The sequence below is a fragment of the Camellia sinensis genome, chromosome 3 (assembly GCF_055761805.1).
Source record: "Camellia sinensis isolate YWXY chromosome 3, ASM5576180v1, whole genome shotgun sequence".
Lineage (NCBI taxonomy): Eukaryota > Viridiplantae > Streptophyta > Magnoliopsida > Ericales > Theaceae > Camellia > Camellia sinensis.
In genome coordinates this window covers 133,241,910-133,267,257 of record NC_138963.1, presented here as the reverse complement: position 1 = coordinate 133,267,257, position 25,348 = coordinate 133,241,910, and the positions used below count along the sequence as shown (strand labels likewise).

Sequence of the window (25,348 nt, the reverse complement as noted above, 5' to 3'; positions counted from 1 at the left end):
AAGATGACATGAGGAACTTGCTTCTCTACATTTCAGGAGCTTTAGCAATAATGGAGAAAACTACAAATGCAAGATTGATGTTACAGGAGGATAAGTTACCAAAAAATTTGATATCCATGTTTCATATTTCTTTTTTTCTACTTCTAAATCTCAAAATTTAGTCAAATAAAGAAACTAAATCCTAAGCAAAGAATCATGCCAATCTCAAATCATACTTGAGTGAGTAATGTAGGGAAATTAGTTAGAAGTTTTCTCTTGCTAAGATTTCGAAATTTCAGTGTAGCTTCTACAACATGGTCTAAAAATTCACTTAGTAGTTTATTGGTGGTAGTTGCTACATAATTAATGTCTGTTGGGCTATATATAATAAATCCATGCGTTTTTTGGGCGATTAATGTAGACCTTTTTTTATTCAATGGCAACTGAGCAGCGAGTAGTAACACAAGTGATGAAGACTAAAGAATTCCTCAACTGAGCTGTGAGTCAACAACCAGGTAATCTGAGTTATCACTCAAGAATTCCTTCACTTATGTTGCTGCCATTGCTTGGAAATGGAGACTAAATTGGGCCCTAGTTTTTTTTAGTTTTTATTTTTTTCATTTATCCTTTTTGATGTTGTGATGCAGAGCGTGATTCTTGGGAAGCTAACATGGGCATGGAGATAGAAGGTGATGGGGGTGCTTGCATATCTTCAACCTGATCTGGAAGCAGATCTCGTCTTGCCTCCGGCACCAGCTAGCAGAGTCGACAACCATGTAATTTCTAATCTCAGTTATCACTGAAGAATAAATTCACTTACATTGCTAGAATTCCTTGGAAATGGATGTTGTATTTCATGAGTAACTGATCAAAATAATTCTATTGACACCGCTTTTACAGGTTCCAACTAGTATGGTGTTAGAATTGTATGATGCATGATTCGATTCATACAATTTAATATGAGTTTCAACCAAAATTATTTGAAGTGTGTTGTTTGAAAATTGGGTGTGCTGTTGAATTGAGAATTGAGTAGTTCATAGGTTTTTGTTTACATAATGTATTGAAATGACGCCTTTTTCAACTACTCTATGATGAAACAAAAATAGGGCAATTGGTTATACTGATATACGTGGTGTTATATATATATATATATGTAATATGTAATTTATTTATATTGATCCTGTGAAGTATTTGATTGCGATTGCTATAGTGTTCTAACATATGTGTGAGGTTTGGAAATTCCTTTCCAATAATTTGGGCTATATTTCAAGATAAGCATCCGGTGGATCTTGTATGAGAAGGGAAAAAGAAATGGAAGGAAAAGTGGGAAAAAAAAACTTTGTTAATAGTTTCATGTGGAAAAAAACATGCAAAGAGTGAACTGCTAATACATGTATTATCTTATGCAATTTTATCTCTTCTTTTGTAGAGATTTTGTTGGAATTTTGTGTTTCATTTGTTGTGGCGCTTTGTAGAAACTAAAAACACCCTTTTCGTAGTTTTTAGATAATTAGCGATCGACGATTCCAACTTCCTTTACTCCATTCAAAAAGTTGTTCAAAATTATTGATTAAAATTTCCAATGATCCGGTTTGTGCATGTTATTCAAAATAATGTTACTTTTAGGAGTTGTTAGTTTTTCGTTTGTATTTTTTTTCCTTTTTGTTTTTGGCGCTAACCCCTTGCAGGCAATGGCACATATAGACATGGTTAATCATTTAAGGTAATCTCCTTAACTTTTTGATTTTATTTTTTACATTCAGGACAATGCATTGTTTAGTTTGGGGGGAGAAAATACTTATTTTGAGAAGAATTTATATATTTGCTTGCAGCTATGAGTTAGTTATTTTGTTAAAAAAAAATAAAAATTTAGTGCTCATGGTATTCTTTTGTTCTATACATTGAGTGATTGGGCATACTTGTGGTATTTAATTGCTTTAACTCAAGAATTGTTTTGAAGTTTGATATGCTAGCTACTTTGTTAAAGTATTACGTGTGTTCATATTTGGAAATCATTGCACTGCACTTCAACCACATGAATATGATTTTTAGTTGGTAAGTGGGTATGACTTGAAAATCTTGAGGAATGATAGTGGAGACTTTTAACCTTGTGAGTTTTGTGCCAATCATTTATTGGAGGGTCATTATACATCTACTCTTAATTTTTCTTTGGAAGCGCATTAATTTGTTGATTAGTCTCATTATTTTTTCATTTTTGGTTGAATGCTGAGAACAAATCAATTTGTTATCACACTTTTTACTCCCTCGAGGATGATGCATCGTTTAGGTTGGGGGGAGAAAATACTTATTTTGGGAAGAATTTATATGTTTGCTTGCTACAATGAGTTTGTTGTTTTGTTTAAAAAAAGAAAAAAAGGTGTGCATGGTAATGTATTGTTCTATGCATTGAGTGATTCGGCATACTTGTAGTATTTTATTGCTTTAACTTGAGAAATTGTGTTGAAGTTTGGTATGCTAGCTACTTTGTTAAAGTATTTCATGTGTTCGTATTTGGAAATAATTGCACTGCACTTTAGCCACATGAATATGATTTTTAGTTGATCAGTGGATATGACTTGAAAATCTTGAAGAATGATAGTGGAGACTTTTAACCCTGTGAGTTTTGTGCCAATCATTTATTGGAGGGTTACTATACATCTACTCTTAATTTTCTTTGGAAGGACATTAATTTGTTGTTTAGTCTCATTATTTCTTCATTTTGGTTGAATGCTGAGAATAAATCAATTTGTTATGACACTTTTATTCCCTTGAGATCATGAAAGTTGAAGGACCATACTAATTCTTGAGAGATGATTTTAGGCCATCTTTGTTTCTTTGAGCCTTTAATTTATTTTTCTTTCTTTTATTATTACTTCATGAACCATTAGAAACCAATTTGAGCCTTTATGCCTTTCTTTGTTTAACCCCACAACCCATACTTTCTTTTTACTTTTTTTGTAGATATGTTGGGATTATTTGAGTTTGACAATGGCAAATTTGTTTGAAAAAAAAAATTGAAAAAAAAGGAGAAAAGCTGAAAAAAATAAGAAGAAATAAATTGTGTTCAACTAAGGGAAAAAAAAAACAAAAAGAAAAAAAAAAAAGCAGGAGGAAGTTGAAAAAAAACAAAAAGAAAAGTAATAGAAAGAGCAAGGCATTTGGAATAATGCTCTAATTGTGTTTATTTTTATGCCAATTGTCTCTCAGACGTCCTTTTTTTTATTCACCTTTGGCTTTTTATTATTTTTTCGTAATTCCTCAACCCAAGCATTACAACCAAATAAAAGTCCTATTTGATCTTGAGTGTGGTATAGTTTACAAGTGGACATGATGGATTGGGGTGATGGTGTGGTAATTTTAATTCTCAGTATTTGATATTCCATTCATGAGACTATTTATTTATTCTTTCATTATAGCGTTTTTCCAAAAAATTAGTATGCGGGATATTTTGCCTTTGATTTACATTATTCTACTCGCATATATTGAGAGTAATTTTTACACCATATTCTTTGTGATTTATTTGTTGAGTGCAATAACTGGTGAGATTTGAGTCGAAGCATGTTTCAGAAAGAGATTTGGGTTATATTTTACTTTAAGGCTAAGGTTGTATATGTGTTGGCTAAACTTTTTCACACACGCCAAATTCTGAATGTCATGAGATATCTTTACTTGCTGCTAGTGTCTTGAACTTTGATTGGTTGTCTTGCTAAGGTTGTGAAATTCATGACTTGTTCTTGAACTTTAGCACGAGAACGAAAGAAATCTTTCGAGTAAAGAAAATTTTTGACGTTTGTGGGTGACATTTCTAGAAATTTTATTTCTCAGTATTTGATATTCAATTCATGAGACTATTTATTTATTCTTTCATATTAGCGTTTTTCAAAAAAATTAGTATGCGGGATATTTTGCCTTTGATTTACATTGTTCTACTCGCATATATTGAGAGCAATTTTTGCACCATATTCCGAGTGATTTATTTGTTGAGTGCAATACTTGGTGAGATTTGAGTCGAAGCATGTTTCAGAAAGAGATTTGGGTTATATTTCACTTTAAGGCTAAGGTTGTGTCTGTGTTGGTTGAACCTTTTTCACACACTCCAAATTTTGAATGTCATGCAATATCTTTACTTGCTGCTAGTCTTTTGAACTTTGAGGTTGTGAAATTCATTGCTGGTTCTTTAACCTTGGCATGAGAATGAAAGAAGTCATTTTAGTAAAGAAATTTTTGGATATTTGTGGGTAACATCTTTGGAAACATGAGACTTTAACTCGTCCATGAGGGGTAATCTATTGGATTAAGGGCTTGTTGCATGTGCTAAATTCAATCGTGATTTCTTGCGGAAGCAGTTTAGAGTAGTTGCTTTTATTTTTCTTTTTGATTTTATTTTAGTCGCCTTAATTGCTAGGTTCTAAAATTAAAGCTGGTTGGGAGGTGTGATGAATGCTTAAAATTACGTAGTTATTCTAGGAATTTTGGATATTATATTCATTCTCTCAATTTATATTTAATTATGATTTAATGTATTTAATTTAAATTTTTAGAAAAACTACATTTGAGCCATCAACAATATAAATTGCTCAACCAGGCCCATAAGACTCGGTTTGCTTTGAAATCATCTCATAGCATCCTCAAAACTTCTCTCAAAGGTTATACAAGATTTCATTGTACCTCCAGTCCTTTTATATTTTGATTCTGCTCTTCAAATATTTATTTATTTTTCCTTTTAATTACTACTCATCTTTTGTTCCTTATTTGTTCCTTTTATGTAATATATATTGGGTGACTTAGATAATAGCAAGAACACTAGATCTGACCGTAGTGTTGTCAAGGGTGCTTGGGCTGCTTGAATTCAGCGTAACAAGATGGTAATTTTTATCTTAATTTTCTAACCCTCTACATAATATATATACCTTTTTACTCACAACAGTCTTGTGTTTGTAGCTTTTCATTGAATAAAAGATAATATTGCTATTGCCTAAAGGCAAGATTTCATATTTTTGTAGATAAGGGAGTAGAAAAGGGGTGCTGTTTTGAAAGAAAAAAGGGCCCCCAGTTGATTGACTTGTCCTCCCCATGTCATTGTATATGATATGTTTTTAATTTAATATTGTTTGTACTCAAATGAATTGTTGAGCCTTCACAAAAAGGTTCTTTTGTATAAAACTAGACTACATTTGTTTCCTGGTAAATTGAGATCTAGATGGACCGGCCCTTTCATAGTTAAAACTGTTTTTTCTCATGGGGCCGTTGAGATTGAAAATCCCAGGAATGGTAATGTTTTTAAAGTGACTGGCTAACGTCTTAAACCAGTTTTGGAGAATTTCCCACTTGAAGAGGAGAGGAGTCCATTGAATTAAAAGGCCCTATTTATCGAGACCCATAAACATAATAATAAAAGCAATGTTACTTTTAGGAGTTGTTAGTTTTTTGTTTGTAATTTTTTTCCCTTGTGTTTTTGGCAATAATCCCTTGCAGGTTCAGGGTTCATCTTTTCTTTTTTAATAAATTTTTTGTTGACGCTCAAAAAAAAAATATATATATATACATATATATAGACATAGTTCAGTATTTAAGGTAATCTCATAACCTTTGTGATTTTGTTTTTTACATTGAGAACAATGCATCGTTTAGGTTGGGGGGAAAAAATACTTTCTTTGAGAAGAATTTATATGTTTGCTTGCTGCAATGAGTTAGTTGTTTTGTTATAAAAAAAGAAGAGACCTTGTCTAGCTTAAGAAGCTGTCAAAGCTTGAGCCATGATGGTTCTCATTCAAAACAGAACCAAACAAAACATGGAAAAAAATGACCATAAATTTATTGCAGGTGTTATTAACTTGTAATTACTATTTATTTGGAATGCTGAAGTATTTTTGGTGCTTAATATTTACCTCTCTCCTAGTTCTTCCCCTCATCATTATGCTTACATATGTGCTAATGTAAGCATTGTTCTTTTATTCTACAGTTTTACTTAGAAAATTCGTTTATTTTTTCTTTATTTTGGAGAGGTGGTTCTACATGATGTTGATCCTAGTAGGAGGACCTTCATTCATTCATGTTTGAGCCGGTAAAGATGGTTTAGTTTGTAGTCCTTTCACAATAGTTTATTTGTGGGGAAAAAATGAAATTATAATTTCATCTAACAATTATTCTCTATTTATGCATATCATATGATAAATCATATTTGAAAATCACTCTTCCAATGTTTGATTGCAGTGAATTTTTAGACCCCGTTGTTGCTGCTACACTGACTTTCGAAATCTTAACAAGAGAAAACTTCTAACTAATTTTCCTACATTACTCCCTTATGTATGATTTGAGATTGGCATGATTCTTTGCATAGGATTTAGTTTCTTTATTTGACTGAATTTTCAGATTTAGAAGTAGAAAAGAAGAAATATGAAACATGTATATCAAATATTTTGGTAACTTACCCTCCTCTAACATCAGTCTTGCATTTGTAGTTTTTCCCATTAATGCTAAAGCTCATGAAATGTAGAGAAGTAAGTTCCTTGTGTCATCTTTTTGGTTCCATTCTTAAAAGATATATTTCATTTATTTTATTGAAATGATCTTAGTTATAATTCGTGCAATTGTTGTGTCCTTATAACTTGATATTTGTATATGACAAATGTTAAAAGTGCTGAATATTGGGATTGAAATAAGGAAGTGTCTTGAAAATAGGTCAAACAGTTAAAAGAAGTGCATTAATTTCAATAAAAACTGTATTGAATTTAATAAGAAGTGTCATGTGTTTTCAAATTTATTTTTTGGTCTACTTTTCGTGTCCCAGGGCACTTTTTAGCAAGACCCTTCATATATATTGGTATTCATAATTGTAGTTTTATTTTATTTTTGTCTTGTCAATTCTACTTCAGAAATAAATTTCGTTGCTTATGTGATGCCACACCTTATTTTGTATGTTTAAAGTTATTATGCGCCTTCTTAACCTTGGAACAAAATATGGTATAGTGATTTCGTATTGAAACTAATTGAGCTTAATGGAAATTTTGACAAACACATATGTTTAATTTCAAAAAGGAGGGTCTAAAAGAATGCGTTCAGAGATACTGTGGACTTAATTTGTAGTGAAGGGCATTACTGACTTTCACACATATATTTTTTTTTCTGTTTTCTTTTTTGATGCAGATCAGAAAAATCATTTCTAAGTGTGCTTCTAGCATTGATGTCTCTTGGATTTGTTTTCCAGGATTCCCTAGTTACATTATGCTCCTTTTCATGTCTTTCTTTTGTGGTTTTCATCTCTTGCCATATTTCACCAATGAGCAAAATGCCTAGGGATACGCAAAAATTTGCCAAAAAATCTACCATGCACATGGGTGTGGGACCAACACCCATGTGAGTGTTTGCTAGAACATTTGGGGTCTTGCATTATTGTTCGCCAATTGAAGTTCTACTTACTCTATTAAAAGCTGCACCGTGTTATTTTCCTTCCATTAATTTATTGATCAGTCAAATAGGCCATTTTGAAATGCCTTAATTAAATTGTTTCAGAAATTTAAAATCTACATGCTTGGTACTAGTTGGAAAACTGGATTTTATTATTTTGAATGAAAGCTAGAAAGAATAATATTTCTTATTCTCATATTTAAACAATGTACACACAGCACCTTTATTAATAGGAGATACATGGCATAAAATAAGGGATTGATTAGCTACTGATTCTGAGGACTGATTTGCTATTATTTAGTTACTAATTCTAATTCTAAATATAAACTTTCCTATTCTATAGTATTGACTAAATCTAGATATTTACAGCTGTGATATCCTAAAGAATTTAGCCATATCCTGGCAGAATTATTTTCTTCCCATTTCCAACACTCCCTCTCAAGTTGGCTTGAATATGTCTTCCATGGCCAACTTGTAGATTAGGTGGTCGAACTGCTTCTTGTGTAGTCCCTTTGTAAGAACATCTGCAATCTGCTCCGCAGTGGGTATATAAGACATGTAGATCAATTCCTTCTCAATCTTTTCGTTGATAAAGTGCTTGTCGACTTCCACATGCTAAGTTCTGTTGTGAAGAACAAGATTATGAGCAATTGCATTTGCTGCCTTCTTGTTACAGTAAACTTCCATTGGTGATGTTCTTGGAATTTTTAAGTCTTCCAATAATCTCTCGATCCACAAAGCTTTACAAATTCCATGAGCCATTGATCTAAATTCAGCTTCAGCACTATTTCTAGCCACTACGTTCTGTTTTTTTAGAGGGTCAGAAATTAAACCCCAAATTAAGTATGGGCCTAAGTACTGAGTTCGTCGCAAAGAGGCGACTAGGAATGAAAATGGAGCATGGGCTAAAGTCCAAGGGAAGTGGGCCAACAGTGGGCCGGAGTAGGTCCGACCCGCCAAGGGTCCAAATAGACTCCACGAGGGAAAATGACGAAGTCAAGTTGCAGCGGGAACACATGCCACGATCAAGTTGCAGAGGAAATACATGCAGCGGGGAAGTTGCCGAGGTACTTTGCCTCAGCACTGCCATTCCTAATATCTTCGGCTCCGCCGCCATCCAAAGTTGATGAGGGAAAGAGAAAGCCGAAGCAACTAAGTTGTAGAGGTGACAGTTGCGACGACCAAGTTGCGGAGGCACTTTGTCTTAGCGCTGCCATTCCAAGTATTCTCGGTTCCGTCGCCACCTGGAGTTGAGGGAAGAAGAGAACCGAAGCAACTAGGTTGCAGAGGCGCCCAAGTTGCAGAGGCACTTTGTCGGCGCCGCCATCTCCAATATTGTTGGTTATGCCATTTGAACTTGCCACGGGAAATGACTGCCGCAGCAACTACTGCCGCCGCAACCAAGTTGCGGAGGGAACATCCCGCCAAGGTGATAGCAGTCTCTGGGAAAAGCTTTCCCTCTGCAAGGAGAGGGTAATGCCTGGCGCTGATAGCAGTCCTCAAGGCATTACTAGCCCAGGGCTGATAGCAGGCCCCAAGACTTATTGGTTGGAGTTGATAGCAGGCCCAGGGTACCAGTTTACCGCGACGATCCCGCAAAGATGGGAGCAGGGTAGCCCTAGCATAAGGGACTCCCTTTCCATTACCCAGGTCATAGACCTGCCTTAGTGGCACAGGCAGGACTAAGGAAGCCCTTTGGGTTTGGTACTAAGGAACAGCAAGGCTGATAGCAGGCTTGGCTGTGGCATTCGCTTGGGGAAGTTGGGGAGTTTGTGGTTAGGTGGCTAAGGGTGAAGGCTTCGCTGCGGTGAGCACGAATATTGTTGATAGCAGACTAATGGAGTTCTGAGAATGCATGTAGTGGCCAAGTAGAACTGAGGAGGCAAGTGCAGTAGCAAAGTTTATCGCTGCAAGTGCACTTGCTGAGGTTCGAGCTGAGAAGGCAAGTGCAGCGGCAAACGCTCCCGTCGCAACTGCACTTCCTCAGGCTCAAGAGGGAGTTGCAGCGCCAAACACTCCTGTCGCAACTACACTTGCTGAGGCTAAAAAAGGTAGTTGCGGAGGCAAACAGATAGTACACAGTACATGCAAAAGAACACGTGGCACCTTCAGCCTAATAGCTCAAGGCAGAATATTCCATGTGATCCTCTAGGACACATGTCCTCTCTCTATTTGGCCACTTGGTGTCCTCTTGGTGCCAAGGAAAAGCCTATATAAATAGGACCCATTTCCCATGGTTCAACAAGAGGAATTTTGGGGATTTGGGGTAGATGCTGCCCATTTTGGCACTGCTATACATTTCTTCTTGAGCTACTTGCTTCACCCTCACCCAGCTGCACACTCTCCAACTTCCAGACAGTTGCTGCTGCTCATTCTCAAGCCACTTCCACCATTTTTGGACCATTAGCATAGTTTTGCCTCTCTAATTACCTTCTCTAACCTTGAACCCCTTTACATTTCTGGCGACTCCGCTGGGGAGGCTGCTTTGTTGATGGTTCATACCCATAGTGGTTTACATACCTCACTGGAAAAAAATGGCAGAGGATGAAGTTCAACAAGGCTCTTCAAATGGTGGAGTAGCACATGCGGAGGATCGTGACCACAGTGTTGTGATTGAGGCAGTTCAGTCACTCCAGGATATGCAGAGGGAGATCTTGGCAGCTTTGCAAACTCTCACTGAGGCTGTTATGGCATGGTTTCTCGACCAGCTCCAGCGCAAACACCTCCGCCCGTAGCAGTCCCAAACTCAGTGCCTAACTTGTTCCCTGAGGTTTGGGCTCCAATCCAGGTGCCTCCGGCGGTACTTCAGGTGAACGGTATTGCCGCTGGTTCAGCTACCCAGGAGCAGACTGGACCATTCCAGCCCACTCACTTTTTTACTCTAGCTGATGTACAAGCTATGCTCGAGCAAGAGCATAGCAAGAAGCCACTCCCATCTCTCCCCGACTCAGATGTGAAGGCCCCATACTCTCAGGAGATATTGACCATGCCATACCCAACTGGGTATACAGTGCCCAAGTTTATTAAGTTTGATGGGAAACAAAGCAATGCCAGAGAACAGGCGATGAGGTTCATTGAAACTCTTGGTGTCCATGGCCGTGACCATTCTTTGCGCCTTCGGGAGTTCTCCAAGTCCACTTACTGAAAGGGCTTGCAGCTGGTATGTGAACTTGGGGGAGGAGATGGTGAACAAGTTCCACACGAAGTTCTTCCAAGTCCAAGAGAAAGCTACAACTCTCACCCTTGGGCGAAATGTCCAAAAGGGGGGTGAAGATATACTGGACTATGTTAAGCGGTTCCAAGATAAGGCTATTGATTGTCATGAACTAATGGATGAGGCCCATTTAGTCGGCATATGTGTGGAGGGGTGCCATACGCGACTACAAAATTTTCTTGGTGAATCATAATCTGCCTACCATTTCAGCCTTGATTGAGGCAGCTAAGAACCTCAGTACCACTGGTTCCTTGCACAAATCTCGTGACAGCCACCGTTACCCTCGCAGTAGCAGAGTTGTTACGGTAACCTCTGCAGGAGGGAGCCGCTCGCAAGAGGAGGCAACATCCTCTCGGAAGAGAAAGAGTTATGAGGACAGAAATCTATGTCCTTGCAGCGTTGAGAATGTTAAGGCTCTAGTTAAAGAATGGGTAGCTGATGGTGAACTTACCTTGCCTCCAGTTAATGTCCCTCCAACTAAGGAGGACAAAGAAAGCTCGGATTATTGTGTCTATCACAGAACCACCAGACACCCTACTAGGGATTGTTGGACTTTGAAAAGTATCTTCAAGAAGAAAGTTGACGCAAATGAGCTGAAGTTCATAGATGTCGGTAACTGTCATGTGCGGAAGGATCCTTATCCTAACCACAAGGAGAAGGGAAAGATTGGCTATCTCGGGCCTGTGCATGATCAAGTGCATATGGCGTCTTACTATGATGAGTTAGAAGAAATTGCAACCGGCCAGCTCCCTGAGACAGTACCTGCAGAGGCAAAATTCGCAAAGGATGCTAATGCCTAGGCCTTGCAAAACTCTGTTAAGTTTCGCGCCTTCTTTAACCATTTGGGACTGAGCCAAGCCGCCGGGTTGGAAACAACAAAAGCCCTCATTAATATCTTTGAAGTGCACCATGATGAAATTGCTGAGGCTAAGGAGTATGTGCCTCGGCGCATCCAGGAAGCTTATGGGGCCATTACCTTTTTAGAGGCAGACAGAGCATACCCATTTCCCCATAATCGTCCTCTTTTTGTCACAGCATGCATCAGTGATGTAGAGTTCAAGCGTGCTTTCCTTGATGGCCGGGGCGTCCATAAACATCATCACTACGGACACCTTTGCAAAGGTTGGGATCCCAGAGTCCAGGATGGTTCGCCAACCCATCACTGTGATGGGTTTTGGCGGCGAGAAAAAAGATACCAAGGGCCATGTGGTCATGGACTTAGCAGATGGTGAGATCTATTCCGCAACCAAGTTTCATGTGATTGAAGCGGACATAAATTGCCACATGATACTTGGCAAAGCTTGGATGCACCGATATGGAGCTATCTCGTCGAGATATCACCAATGCGTGAAGGCAAAGTTGGGAAAGCGCACAGTAACCATATAAATGCGTTTGAACAGCCATTTGGGGTTGAGGGGGCACACTATTTGGATGCAGTTTTCTTTACTGAGTTGTCAACGGGTGAAACTCCAAGGACTGGTAAAGTTGCAGGAGTAAAATTGCCAAAATGGGAAGGCATTCGGGATGCAGGGGCTGCTCCAGAAAGTAGTGGGCAGAAGAGAAGCAGCAAGTCCACAAGTCCTTCGCCCAAGATTGTTAAGGTGCGGGAGGGCGGTAAGACAGTTTACTACCTAAGACGGGTCTTGGAGGGTAGGCTTCATACCTTGGGAGGAAGGCCCCGAGGCAAATAAATGTGACGATGACGAGTCCCAAGAAGAGTTGGTGGAGACACTTGAGCCCGCCCCTGAATGCGTGCAAGATAGACCCAAACCGCAGCAGGAGGTGCTTGCTGAGGTCAACCTCAGTGACTTGCCAGGGCAGAGCAAGCCCCGTGTTCATCAGGGACACAATGGCTCCAACAGTTGAGGCAGAATTGATAACACTACTGAAGCGGTACAGTGACGTCTTTGCTTGGACATACGATGAGATGCCTGGTCTTAACCCGTCTCTTGTCACCCATCACCTGGATACTTTTCCCAACTCTAGGCCAATTAGCATGCTCGAAGTATCACCCTGACCTTGAGGCAAAGATTAAGGAAGAGGTAGAAAAGTTGCCGAGGGCCAAGTTTATTGAGCCTATATAGTACCCAACTTGGCTAGCAAATATTGTGCCTGTGGAGAAGAAAAATGGCCAGATCAGGTCTGCGTAGACTTTCCCGGCCTGAATGAATGAGGCCTGCCCGAAAGATGAGTTTTCATTGTCCCATGTTGACACACTTGTCAATTCTACTGCAGGCCATAAGATGTTCTCCTTTATGGATGGGTTCAGTGGTTATAATCAGATCAAAATGGCATCAGAAGATGTAGAAAAAATGGCATTTAGAACGCCCTTGGGAAATTTTTTCTATACGGTGATGCCTTTCGGTTTGAAAAACGCGGGGCAGCCTGCCAACGGGCTATGACTGTAGTGTTCCATGACATGTTGCATCATGAAGTGAAAGTATATGTGGATGATCTGGTGGTCAAGTCTACCGAGGCAAACCAACACCTCTACTACTAGGAAAAAGTTTTTCAGCGGTGCCGCAAATTCTGCCTAAAGATGAACTCTCTCAAGTGTGCCTTCGGAGTTACCGCCGGCAAGTTCCTTGGCTTTTTTGTACTCCGGCGGGGGATTGAAGTAGATGGGGATAAAATTAAATCAATCATCCAGATGCCACCACCACACTCTCAAAAGGCTTTGAAGAAATTCCTAGGCAAAGTGTCATACCTCAAGAGGTTCATTCCAGCCCATGCTAAGATAACCTTTTCCTTTGGGACACTGCTGAAAGGGAATCGCAAGTTTGAATGGTGGCATGAACACCAGCAGGCATTTGATATGGTGATGAAAGCACTTACAATGATTGCCCTACAACCCAAAAAACCTCTACTACTGTACCTCACGTCTACACCTTGGTCTATTGGGCATTTACTTGTCCAAGACATAGATGGCATTGAGAAGCCAGTCTATTACATCAGTCGCAAAGTCAATGGTGTCGAGTGGCGATATACCCCAATTGAGAGGCATTGTTTAGTCTTAATCTTCACAGCGCGGAAGTTGTGCCACTATTTTTTGGCACACCCTATCCATGTTGTGACCTCGGAGTGATCCAGTCCGCTATTTGCTAAGCAAACCCGCTCTGACTGGAAGAATGGCAAGATGGCTTTTGGCTCTAGCAGAATATGACATCACTTGTGTTAATCCCAAGGCTATTAAGAGCCAAGCACTTGCAGACTTACCGGCCCAATTCCCATCTGGTGAACATGAACCTGCAGAGGTATCTCTACTAGAGGTGAGATCCATGTCTCCGCAGTTGCAGTTGAGGCTTATTGGAACTTAAAATTTGATGGAGCTTCGGGAGCTGGCATAAAACTAACCAGTGAAGAAGGAGAGAAGTTTCATCTATCATATAAGCTTGATTTTGAATGTTCAAACAACGAGGCTGAATATGAGGCGTTGATACAGAGTCTAATCACTGCCCAAAAGAAGGGACTCCGCAAGTTGAAAATTTTGGGAGGCTCCGAGTTAGTTGTCAGGCAAACAATGGGTGATTTCGCCTTAAAGGAGCCTCTGTTGGGCCCGTATCACACCGTTGTTCAAGGGTAGCTCACTCAATTTGATGATGTCGAAATCCAGCATACCCCTCGAACACACAACCGTTTCCCCGATGCCTTGGCTACACTGGGGGCAAAGGTGGATATACCAGATGATAGCATAGCCATCGTCATCGAGAAAAGAACAACACCAGCAGTGTTAGCTGAAGAACATACAGAGCAAGATGCTGGGGGATGGAAAACAGATATAATCCAACAGAACAGTTGAAAACAGGCCAGGGAACAATCAGACCAGCAGAACTTGCATAATTTCTGCTCCTCATAGGAGAGTTGTATTTTCGAGGTGCCAACAACTTGCTGGCAAGGTGCGTCGGTAGACAAGAAGCAACTTACAGACTTAAGTAGATCCATGCTAAGTCTCGTGGAGATCGAGATATCAGTCTATACCGACGGATACAGAGGCAAGGGTATTACTGGCCAGAGATGGAAAAGGAAAGTACTGAGTTGTAGAGGCAATGTGCAAAATGCCAATCCCATCCGAAGGAAGAGGAAGCCCAATTCTTAAGCAGTTAAGAATGGAGGCAGCCATATGTCAACTACCTTGGAAATGGCACACTGCCTGAGAACAAAGCCGATGCAATCAGAGTTAAGAGGCGGGCCCTCCGCTTCTTCCTTGACCAAAGGATAAGGCAAATGAGGTGCCGAGGGAAGCCCACAAGACAGAACATCAAGGAGGACAACGATTATATGGACATCTCATTCACCTCGGCTACTATTGGCCGACAATGGAAGAAGATGCTAAAAACTTTGTAAGGAGATGCTAATCCTGCCAGAAGTTTAGGAACTTGATACATGCACCGGCGGTTGAGCTGCACAACGTCAAGACCCCTTACCTGTTCCATACTTGGGCATTTGACAGCGCAGCAATCGAAAGGCCACAGATTGTAGCGACTGAAGTTAGTACCAAGTGGGTGGAGGCTATACCGATAAGGAAGGCAGACGGGGCAGGAGTAGCCAACTTCATCAGAGAAAGCATAATCTGTAGGTTTGGCATACCAAAAGTAATGTTGTCCGACAATGGAACTCCCTTTGTAAATCGTCGTGTGGGAAGACTTCTGAACGCCTACCAAATCAAGCAGCACAAGTCTAGTCCATACTACCCCCAAGGAAGTCGACAAGCTGAGGCGACCAACAAAACCATCATCCGAATATTGAGTAAAATGATGGATGAAGCAGGGGGCATTTGGTCTGAACGACTCTCCGTAGCACTCTGGGCGTATAGAACATCAAAGAGAAAGCCAACTTAGGCAACCCCATTTTCCCTAGTGTACGGCTCCGAAGCTGTGTTACCAGTTGAGTTGGCAGTACCCTCAGCAAGAATGGCTATGTCAGCACACTTTGTTCCAGACAGCAGAAAGAATGACATAGAGGCAGCTGAAGAAAGAAGAGATCAGGCCTCGAGGGCAATGGAAAAGTATCATCAATCCGTAGCTCATGCCTACAATCAATCTGTTCAGCACAAGAAGTTCAATAAAGGGGACTTGGTATGGAAGACAGTGGACGCAATTATGCGGGGGCAACCTATTCCCAAGTTCTCACCATGATGGGAAGGCCCCTACAAAGTTGCTAAGGCAAGCAGCAGCGGGTACTACAAGTTAACAAGAGTAGATGATGGGTTCAAAACTGGCCCTATCATCGCCACATTGTCTGCATGCTCGAGGAAACCATCGACTGCCTGAAGCCTACCCCTCATCCACGATAGGTCCAAACCGTTCCTCTCAAAGCCGCTCTGGTTTGCCTCGGCACTTTCCACGAACTTGCTAGGGGTTGTCAGAATCTTCTTAGTAGCAAGGTTGCGAATGAAGCTGGCGAGTGACTCCAGCAATGCGGTCTGCACCATAGATCCAAGAACGTTAAAAGCAAGAAAGGTGTCGGGGTGCAGCGCCTGGATGCGGGGCGCGAGTGGAAGCAGCTACGGAGGAGACCCAGTAACTTAGAAAAGAAACTTTCTCTGAGGACTGAGGGGACTCCCTCACACCCCCACCAGCTTCAATCACTGGAGGGAGACTGGTGGAGCGACCAAAGGTCTGAGGATGACGCACTTCCCCTGAAGATGATTGCCCAGCAGCATTGGAATGGGTAGATGTAGCGTTGGCGATTGGGTGAACTAGTATTGCGAGAAAGACTGAAGCTGCCTGCACCGTCATGTCGCTCCGAAAAGAGGTTATCCATCTGGTTGTCTCCAATGTTCAGATCTGGAACAGTAGTGGCATCCATACCAGTATAAAAATCTTGGGATACCCCAAGGTCAGTTGGCACTTTTGGAAAGTGAGTGGGCTACAAGTCTGCCAGCTGTTGAGAGGTTGCCGAAGCAACTGGGTTGGAGGTCCCAGCGACAGCAGTAACGGTGTGGGTGGCTAAAGTGACAGTTACCTCTGCAAGTTAGTCCAAATTTAGAGGGGTCACAGCAGGAACAGTGGAAGTAGCCGCTACACTTGCACTCTCCTCCGCCACTTGGGCGTTCGGAAGTGGGGTCTGCTGAACCAATGGAGACTCAGTGGATTGGGAGGAACCACCAGATGCAGCTCCAAAGGGAGGTGGTGCAACTTCCAGCGGCTCTCTCATGGCGGTATCTTCCCTTGGGGTCTCGGGGAAAAAATCATCTCCGCCGACAGAGGAACGGTCGGAGTGCACAGAATCAGCGGGGTTTGGAGGCTCTGCACCCTCAGCAACTAGGCCGCCCGTAACAACTGGCTCAGCCTCAGTAGTTGGTGCGCCCCCAGCACTTGGTTCTTTTTCAATATCTGGAAGTACTACCCTGCTGGTCCTGAACCTTGTGACGCTTGTAGCAGTGGGAAGGTCGTCGTCATTGTCGTCGTCTGAATCTGAGGAAAGTCTGATGGTAGTAGAAGAACCTCCGGGGTCGGTGGCATGGCCGGTGGGCCCTGAAAAGAAAAAAGGTTATGTGATTACCAAAGTAAATGTAAGAAGTCCAAGGAAGCAATGCAAAATATTTCTAAGTATGGATACGTTTCGGAGTCTCTTCTTATTTGGTGAGGCACGTGCCTCGGCAACCGATGCTGCTACCTCTTGGGCTGCCCTTAGTCTGGAGCGGGTCGTTCGTACTTGTCGTGCGGACTTGAGGGGGAGCAATTTGCTCCAAACGGGTGAGGCTTCTCCACGGTAGTCAGGGATAGAAGCTTGAAGCGACAGAATATACTGGTCTGTTTCCCTCGGCCAGAGGGCAGACGAAGAGATAAGTCAGGCTGCGGGATGGGTTCCATCGCAGGGACTACGGGAGCACTGTTGCAAAAGTTGAAGAAAGAATTGAGTTTGCGGTGCCAGAACAACCTTTTACTGGGAGTAAAAGCGCCCCCTCTTCCATGTGAGAGAAGCTCCATGAAGCCTAAGCCCTCCACAAGTAGAGCGGTATAATCACGGGCAAACAGCTGAAAGCTCTGGTGGTAATCAGTCTGAAGCGGAGGGGTATGTGGGACGCCCTGATCCATGCCGAACTGCTCAGGGACCCTGTCCGGTCGATAGATGACGCTGGACATGCCCTCCTCGTTCCACAAGGGTAGAAATCCGGGGCGTATCGTAGCAGCAATAAGAAGGGAGTTGGCCTGGACACTGTTGAGGGAGAAATCAACATGGCGAGCCTCGGAAAAATAGAATGGAACCACATGAATGCTTGAAAGAAGCTGAGTGAAAGGGCGGAACACACATTCCTCCATGCGGTCTTCATAATCTGCAAAAGGTCTGTTCGTGCCATGACCAGACCACCGAGAGATGCGAGGGAGGAAGGGAGTAGCGCACTTGCCTCTTGACAGGTCGACCCTTTGCATCTAGAACTGGACGACCCTCTGCATCAAGGACTTCGTCTATGATGAAAGACTCATCTTCTTTAGGGACGCGGCCTGTGGCAGGAAATCTCTCATAGAAGAAAGTGGTCAGGAATTGAGTGTGTACAAAGCTCTACACATCATAGCGGGCCCATGGATTGCTCGATGTTCGAATGGATGAGATCAAGGCGGAGGTATAAGTTCCCCAAGAAGAGGGGGGCCAGAGGGATCTGGCTGCCACTGCAAAGTTTGACAGCCAAAGGGAACACCAGAGGGTTAATACTCTCGGTAGGGTTGCTAGGGAGAACAAGAAAAAAAAAAATGAAGTAATTGACGAAGGCGGCCAAGTACAAGTCGCTGCGGCAGCCCGGCCCAACTATGGAGTTGTGACTCTTCTCTGTGATGTCGCCCACAACTTGTTGCAGGTCCTTGAAGAAATGCTTCAGCCAGAAAGATAAGTGGTTTTGTCCCTCTTGGGCCTCTCCTGGAGTAGTTCCGCAGTCCTAAGATCAGACCAAGAGCCATACTTCCGCGCCTCTCGAAAGGCTCCTTGGAGGGCAGTGACAGCAACTTGTTCTGCAGGAGTCAAGGACGCTGGTTCGAAGGGGTGATCTCCACGAGTGCTCAACCGCAGAAGGACGGCAACATCTTCGAAGGTTGGAGTTATCTCCCCCCATGCCAAAGAAAAAGTGTGAGTGTCGCGGCTCCAGCGGGAGACAACCATATTAGTGTTGGTTTGTACTTTGCGCACTGATAACACCCTCGAAATCAAAACGACATTGTAGAGAAGAACATCCTGCAATTGCTGCTCGAACCCACCATCTGCAATGATGTCATCAACCCAGAGGGACCAGTCTGTTGAAGTGCTCGAGTGAGTGCGATAGTAGATGTATGAATGGGGAAAGTCACCACGCTCCACGCGAAACCGAAGCACAGAGACTAGGTTCACCATGTCAGCATCATCCAAAGCAGCCTCACTAAAAGGAAGCGGAGGCTCCTCCAAAGGAAGGGCATGAGGAATGAAGGAGTCAACGGCCTTCCAGAAAGGGTCAGCTAGCCCTTCGAAGTATGAGGCCCTCCTCCATTCAGTAAGGGGGGTGGGTCAGCCTGTCGGGTAGAAACCTTGTGTTGGGCATAAGGAAGTATAAAGAAAAGTAAAGAAGACTTTGGAAAGTGGGGACAAGGAAGAGAAGAAGACAAGGAGACATAAAGTGTGTTTGGGCGTAAGTGGGGGACCAGTGGACCCATGGGTGCTATTTATAAAGAAAGTAGCAAAAGGGTGCCGATATGCTTCCCTAGGCCCATTATGACCCATCAGTCAAGAGGGTAATCCTTTTCAGAGTCGACACAACTTCTGACCCAACCGACGCAACCCTTGGGTTACTTGCTAGCGTCATGCACACACGGGAAACCAGGAACGTGTCCCCCACTGGGGCAGGGGGCAAATGTAGGGTGTCAGAAATTAAACCCCCAATTAAGTATGGGCCTAAGTACTGAGGTCGCCCCAAAGAGGCGACCAGGAATGAAAAAGAGCATGGGCTAAAGTTCAAGGGAAGTGGACCAACAGCGGGCCGGAGTAGGTCCGACCCGCCAAGGGTCCAAACAGACTCCACAAAGGAAAATGACCAAGTCAAGTTGCAGCGGGAACACATGCGACGGTCAAGTTGTAGAGGGAACGCATGCAGCGGGGAAGTTGCTGAGGTACTTTGGCTCAGCGCCGACATTCCTAATATCTTTGGCTCTGCCGCCATCCAAAGTTGACGAGAGAAAGAGAAAGCCGAAGCAACTAAGTTACAGAGGCGACAGTTGCGATGACCAAGTTGGGGAGGCACTTTGTCTTGGCGCCGCCACTCCAAGTATTCTCGGTTTCATCGCCACTTGGAGTTGCTGAGGGAAGGAGAGAACCAAAAGTTGCAGGGGCGCCCAAGTTGCATAGGCACTTTTTCGGCGTCGCCATCTCCAATATTGCCGGTTATGCCATTTGAACTTGCCACGGGTAATGACTACCGCATCAACTACTGCCGCCGCAACCAACTTGCGGAGGGAACATCCCACCAAGGTGATAGCACCCTCTGGGAAAAGCTTCCCCTCTGCAAGTAGAGGGTAATGCCTGGCGCTGATAGCAGGCCCCAAGGCATTACTAGCCCAGGGCTGATAGCAGGCCCCAAAATTCATTTAACTTGGCACTGATAGCAGGCCCCAAGTTGGAGCTGATGGCAGGCCCAAGGTATCAGTTTACCACGGCGATCCCGCGAAGATGGGAGCAGGGTTGACCGAGCATAAGAGACTCCTTTTCCATTACCCAGGTCATAGACCTGCCTTAGTCGCACAGGCAGGATTAAGGAAGCCCCTTGGGCTTGGTACTAAGGAACAGCACGGCTGATAACAGGCTTGGCTGTGGCCTTTGCCCTGGGAAGCTGGGGAGTTTGTGGTTAGGTGGCTAAAGGGTGAAGGCTTTGCTGCAGTGAGCACGGACATAGTCGGTAGCAGACTAATGGAGTGCTGAGAATGCATGCAGTGGCCAAGTAGAACTGAGAAGGCAAGTGCAGCAGCAAGGTTTACCGATGCAAATGCACTTGCTGAGGTTCGAGTTGAGAAGGCAAGTGCAGCGGCAAACGCTCCCGTTGCAACTGCACTTGCAGAGGCTCAAGAGGGAGTTGCAGCGCTAAACACTCCCGTCGTAACTACACTTGCTAAGGCTCAAAAAGGTAGTTGTGGAGGCAAACAGATAGTATACAGCATATGTAGAAGGACACGTGGCACGTTCAGCGTGGTGGCTCAAGGCGGAATATTGTATGTGATCCTCTAAGACACATGTCCTCTCTCTATTCGGCCACTTGGTGTGCTCTTGGTACCAAGGAAAAGCCTATAAATAGGACCAATTTCCCAAGGTTCAACAAGAGGAATTTTTGGGATTTGGGGGAGATGCTGCCTATTTTGGCACTGCCATACATTTCTTCTTGAGCTACTTGCTTCACTCTCACCCAGCTGCGCACTCTCCAACTTCCAGACAGTTGCTGCTTCTCATTCTCAAGCCACTTCCACCATTCTTGAACCATTAGCATAGTTTTGCCTCTCTAATCACCTTTTCTAACCTCGAACCCCCTTACATTTCTGGCTACTCCGCTGGAGAGGCTGCTTTGTTGATGGTTTCATACCCGCAGTGGTTTACACACCTCACTGGAAAAAAATGGCGATGTAGTTCAGCAAGGCTCTTCAAATGGCGTAGCAGCACATGCGGAGGACCGTGACCAGAGTGTTGTGATTGAGGCAGTTCAGTCACTCCAGGATACGCAGAGGGAGATCCTGGCAGCTTTGCAAACTCTCACTGAGGCTGTTATGGCCATGGCTTCTCGACCAGCTCCAGCACAAGCACCTCCCCGCGTAGCAGTCCCAAACCCAAGGCCTAACCGGTTCCCTGAGGTTTGGGCTCCGATCCAGGTGCCTCCGGTGGTACTTCAGGCGAACGGTGTGGCCGCTGGTTCAGCTACCCAGGAGCAGACTGGACCATTCCGGCCCACTCATTTTTTTACTCTAGCCGATGTACAAGTTATGCTCGAGCAAGAGCGTAGCAAGAAACAACTCCCATCTCTCCCCGACTCAGATGTGAGGGCCCCATACTCTCAGGAGATATTGACCATGCCATACCCAACTGGGTATACAGTGCCCAAGTTTATTAAGTTTGATGGGAAACAAGGCAATGTCAGAGAACAGGTGGTGAGGTTCATTGAAACTCTTGGTGTCTATGGAAGTGACCACTCTCTGCGCTTTCGGGAGTTCTCCAAGTCCACTTACTGAAAGGGCTTGCAGTTGGTATGTGAACTTGGCTCCCAACTCGATCAAGATTTGGGCGGAGATGGTGAACAAGTTCCACACAAAGTTCTTCCAAGTCCATGATAAAGTTACAACCCTCACCCTTGGGCGAGATGTCCAAAAGGAGGGCGAAGATATACTGGACTATGTTAAGCGGTTCCAAGATAAGGCTATTGACTGTCATGAACCAGTGGCTGAGGCCCATTTAGTCAGCCTATGTGTGGTGGGTGCCATACGCGACTACAAAATTTTCTTGGTGAATCATAATCTGCCTACCATTTCAGCCTTGATTGAGGCAGCTAGGAACCTCAGTACCACTAGTCCCTTGCACAGATCTCGTGACAGCCACCGTTACCCTCGCAGTAGCAGAGTTGCTGCGGTAACCTCTGCAAGAGGGAGCCACTCGCAAGGGGAGGCGACAGCCTCTCGGAAAAGAACGAGTTATGAGGATAGAAATCCATGTCCTTGCAGCGTTGAGAATGTTAAAGCTCTGATTAAAGAATGGGTAACTGATGATGAACTTACCTTGCCTCCAGTTAATGTCCCTCCAACTAAGAAGGACAAAGAAAGCCCGGATTATTGTGTCTTATCATAGAAACACCAGACACCCTACTAGGGACTGTTGGACTTTGAAAAGTATCTTTGAGTAGAAAGTTGTCGCAAATGAGCTGAAGTTCAAAGATGCCGGTAACCGTGATGTGCGGAGGAAGGACCCTTACCCTAACCACAAGGAAAAGGGGAAGAATGTACATATATGATTGGCTATCTCGGGCCTGTGCGTGATCAAGTGCATATGGCGTCTTACTATGATGAGTTAGAAGAAATTGCAACCGGCCAGCTCCCTGAGACAGTACCTGCAGAGGCAAAATTTGCAGAGGATGCTAATGCCCAGGCCTTGCAACACTCTGTTAAGTTTCGCGCCTTCTTTGACCTGTTGGGGTTGAGCCAAGCCGCTAGGTTGGAAGCAACAAAAGCCCTCATTAATAACTTTGAAGTGCACCAAGATGAAGTTGCTGAGGCTAAGGAGCCTGGGCGCATCCAGGAAGCTTATGGGGCCATTACTTTTTCAGAGGCAGACAGAGCATACCCATTTCCCCATAATCATCCTCCTTTTGTCACATCATACATCAATGATGTAGAGTTCAAGCGTGCTTTCCTTGTTGGCGGGGGCGTCATAATCACTACTGACACCTTTGCAAAGGCTGGGATCCCAGAGTCTAGGATGGTTCGCCAACCCATCACTGTGATGGGTTTTGGCGGCGAGAAAAAAGATACCAAGGGCCATGTGGTCGTGGACTTAATAGTTGGTGAGATCCGTTCTGCAACCAAGTTTCATGTGATTGAAGCGGACATAAATTGCCACATGATACTTGGCAAAGCTTGGATGCACCGATATGAAGCTATCCTGTTGAGTTATCACTAATGCGTGAAGGCAAAGTTGGGAAAGCGCACAGTAACCATATAAATGCGTCTGAACAGCCATTTGGGGTTGAGGAGGTACACTATTCGGATGCAGTTTTCTTTACTGAGTTGTCAACGGGTGAAACTCCCAGGACCGGTAAAGTTGTAGGAGTAAAATTGCCAAAATGGGAAGGCATTCGGGATGCAGGGGCTGCTCTAGAAAGTAGTGGGCAGAAGAGGAGCAGCAAGTCCACAAGTCCTCCGCCCAAGATTGTTAAGGTGTGGGAGGGCGGTAAGACATTTGACTACCTATGACGGGTCTTGGAGGTTAGGCTTCATACCTTGGGAGGATGGCCCCGAGACAAATAAATGTGACGATGACGAGTCCCAAGAAGAGTTGGTGGAGACGTCTGAGCCCGCCCCTGAATGCGTGCAAGATAGACCAAAACCGTAGCAGGAGGTGCTTGCTGAGGTCAACCTCAGCGACTTATCAGGGCAGAGCAAGCCCCGTGTTCATCAGCGACACAATGGCTCCAACAGCTAAGGCAGAATTGATAACACTACTGAAGCGGTACACAATGACGTCTTTGCTTGGACATACGATGAGATGCCTGGTCTTGACCCGTCTCTTGACCTGGATACTTTTCCCAACTCTAAGCCAATAAAGCAACATGCTTGAAAGTATCACCCTGACCTTGAGGCAAAGATTAAGGAAGAGGTAGAAAAGTTGTGGATGGCCAAGTTCATTGAACCTATACAGTACCCAACTTGGCTAGCAAATATTGTGCCTGTGGAGAAGAACGGCCAAATCAGGGTCTGCGTAGACTTTCCCGACCTAAATGAATGAGGCCTGCCCGAAAGATGAGTTTCCATTGCCCCATGTCGACACACTTATCGATTTTACTGCGGGCCATAAGATGTTCTCCTTTATGGATGGGTTCAGTGGTTATAACTAGATCAAAATGGCATCAGAAGATGCAGAAAAAACGGCATTTAGAACACCCTTGGGAAATTTTTTCTATACGGTGATGCCCTTTGTTTTGAAAAATGCGAGGGCAGCCTACCAACGGGCTATGACTGCAGTGTTCCATGATATGTTGCATCATGAAGTGGAAGTATATGTGGATGATCTGGTGGTCAAGTCTATCGAGGCAAACCGACACCTCTGCGACTTGGAAAAAGTTTTTCAGCGGTGCCGCAAATTCTGCCTAAAGATGAGCCCTCTCAAGTGTGCCTTCGGAGTTACCGCCTGCAAGTTCCTGGCTTTTTTGTACGCCGGCGGGGGACTGTAGTAGATGGGAATAAGATTAAATCAATCATGGAGATGCCACCACCACACTCTCAAAAGGCTTTGAAGAAATTCCTAGGCAAAGTGTCATACCTCAAGAGGTTCATTTCGGCCCTTGTTGAGATAACCTTTTCCTTTGGGACACTGCTGAAAGGGAATCACAAGTTTGAATGGTTGCAAGAACACCAGCAGACATTTGATATGGTGATGAAAGCACTTACAATGATTGCCCTACAACCCAACAAGCCTCTGCTACTGTACCTAACGTCTACACCTCGGTCTATTGCGGCTCTACTTGTCCAAGACATAGATGGCATTGAGAAGCTAGTCTATTACATCTGTCGCAAAGTCAATGGTGTCGAGTGGCGATATACCCCAATTGAGAGGCATCGTTTAGCCTTAATCTTCACAGCGCGGAAGTTGCACCACTATTTTTTGGAACACCCGGTCCATGTGACCCCGGAGTGATTCGGTCTGCTACTTGCTAAGCAAACCCGCTCTGACTGGAAGAATGGCAAGATGGCTTTTGGCTCTAGCAGAATATGACATTACTTGTGTTACTCCCAAGGCTATTAAGAGCCAAGCACTTGCAGAGTTACTGGCCCAATTCCCATCTGGTGAACATGAACCTGCAGAGGTATCTCTATTAGGTGCGGTCCATGTCTCAGCAGCTGCAGTTGAGGCTTATTGGGACTTAAAATTTGATGGAGCTTCGGGAGCTGGGAAAGGCGGAGCTGGCATAACACTAACCAGTGAAGAAGGAGAGAATTTTCATCTATCATATAAGCTTGATTTTGAATGTTCAAACAGCGAGGCTGAATATGAGGCGTTGATATTGGGTCTAATCGCTCCCCAAAAGAAGGGACTCCGCAA

General features: G+C 43.7%; 1 protein-coding gene across 1 annotated transcript in view; it reads left to right on the top strand.

Moving 5' to 3' along the window:
* Positions 1 to 25,348, top strand: part of LOC114322461 (uncharacterized) — a 186,561-nt gene that overhangs the window by 6,321 nt on the left and 154,892 nt on the right. The window contains exons 4-5 of the mRNA XM_082920869.1: positions 401 to 494; positions 627 to 755. Of these exons, the coding sequence (XP_082776995.1) occupies positions 672 to 755 (84 nt within the window). The 5' untranslated portion in view covers positions 401 to 494; positions 627 to 671. The remainder of the gene's footprint in view (positions 1 to 400; positions 495 to 626; positions 756 to 25,348) is intronic.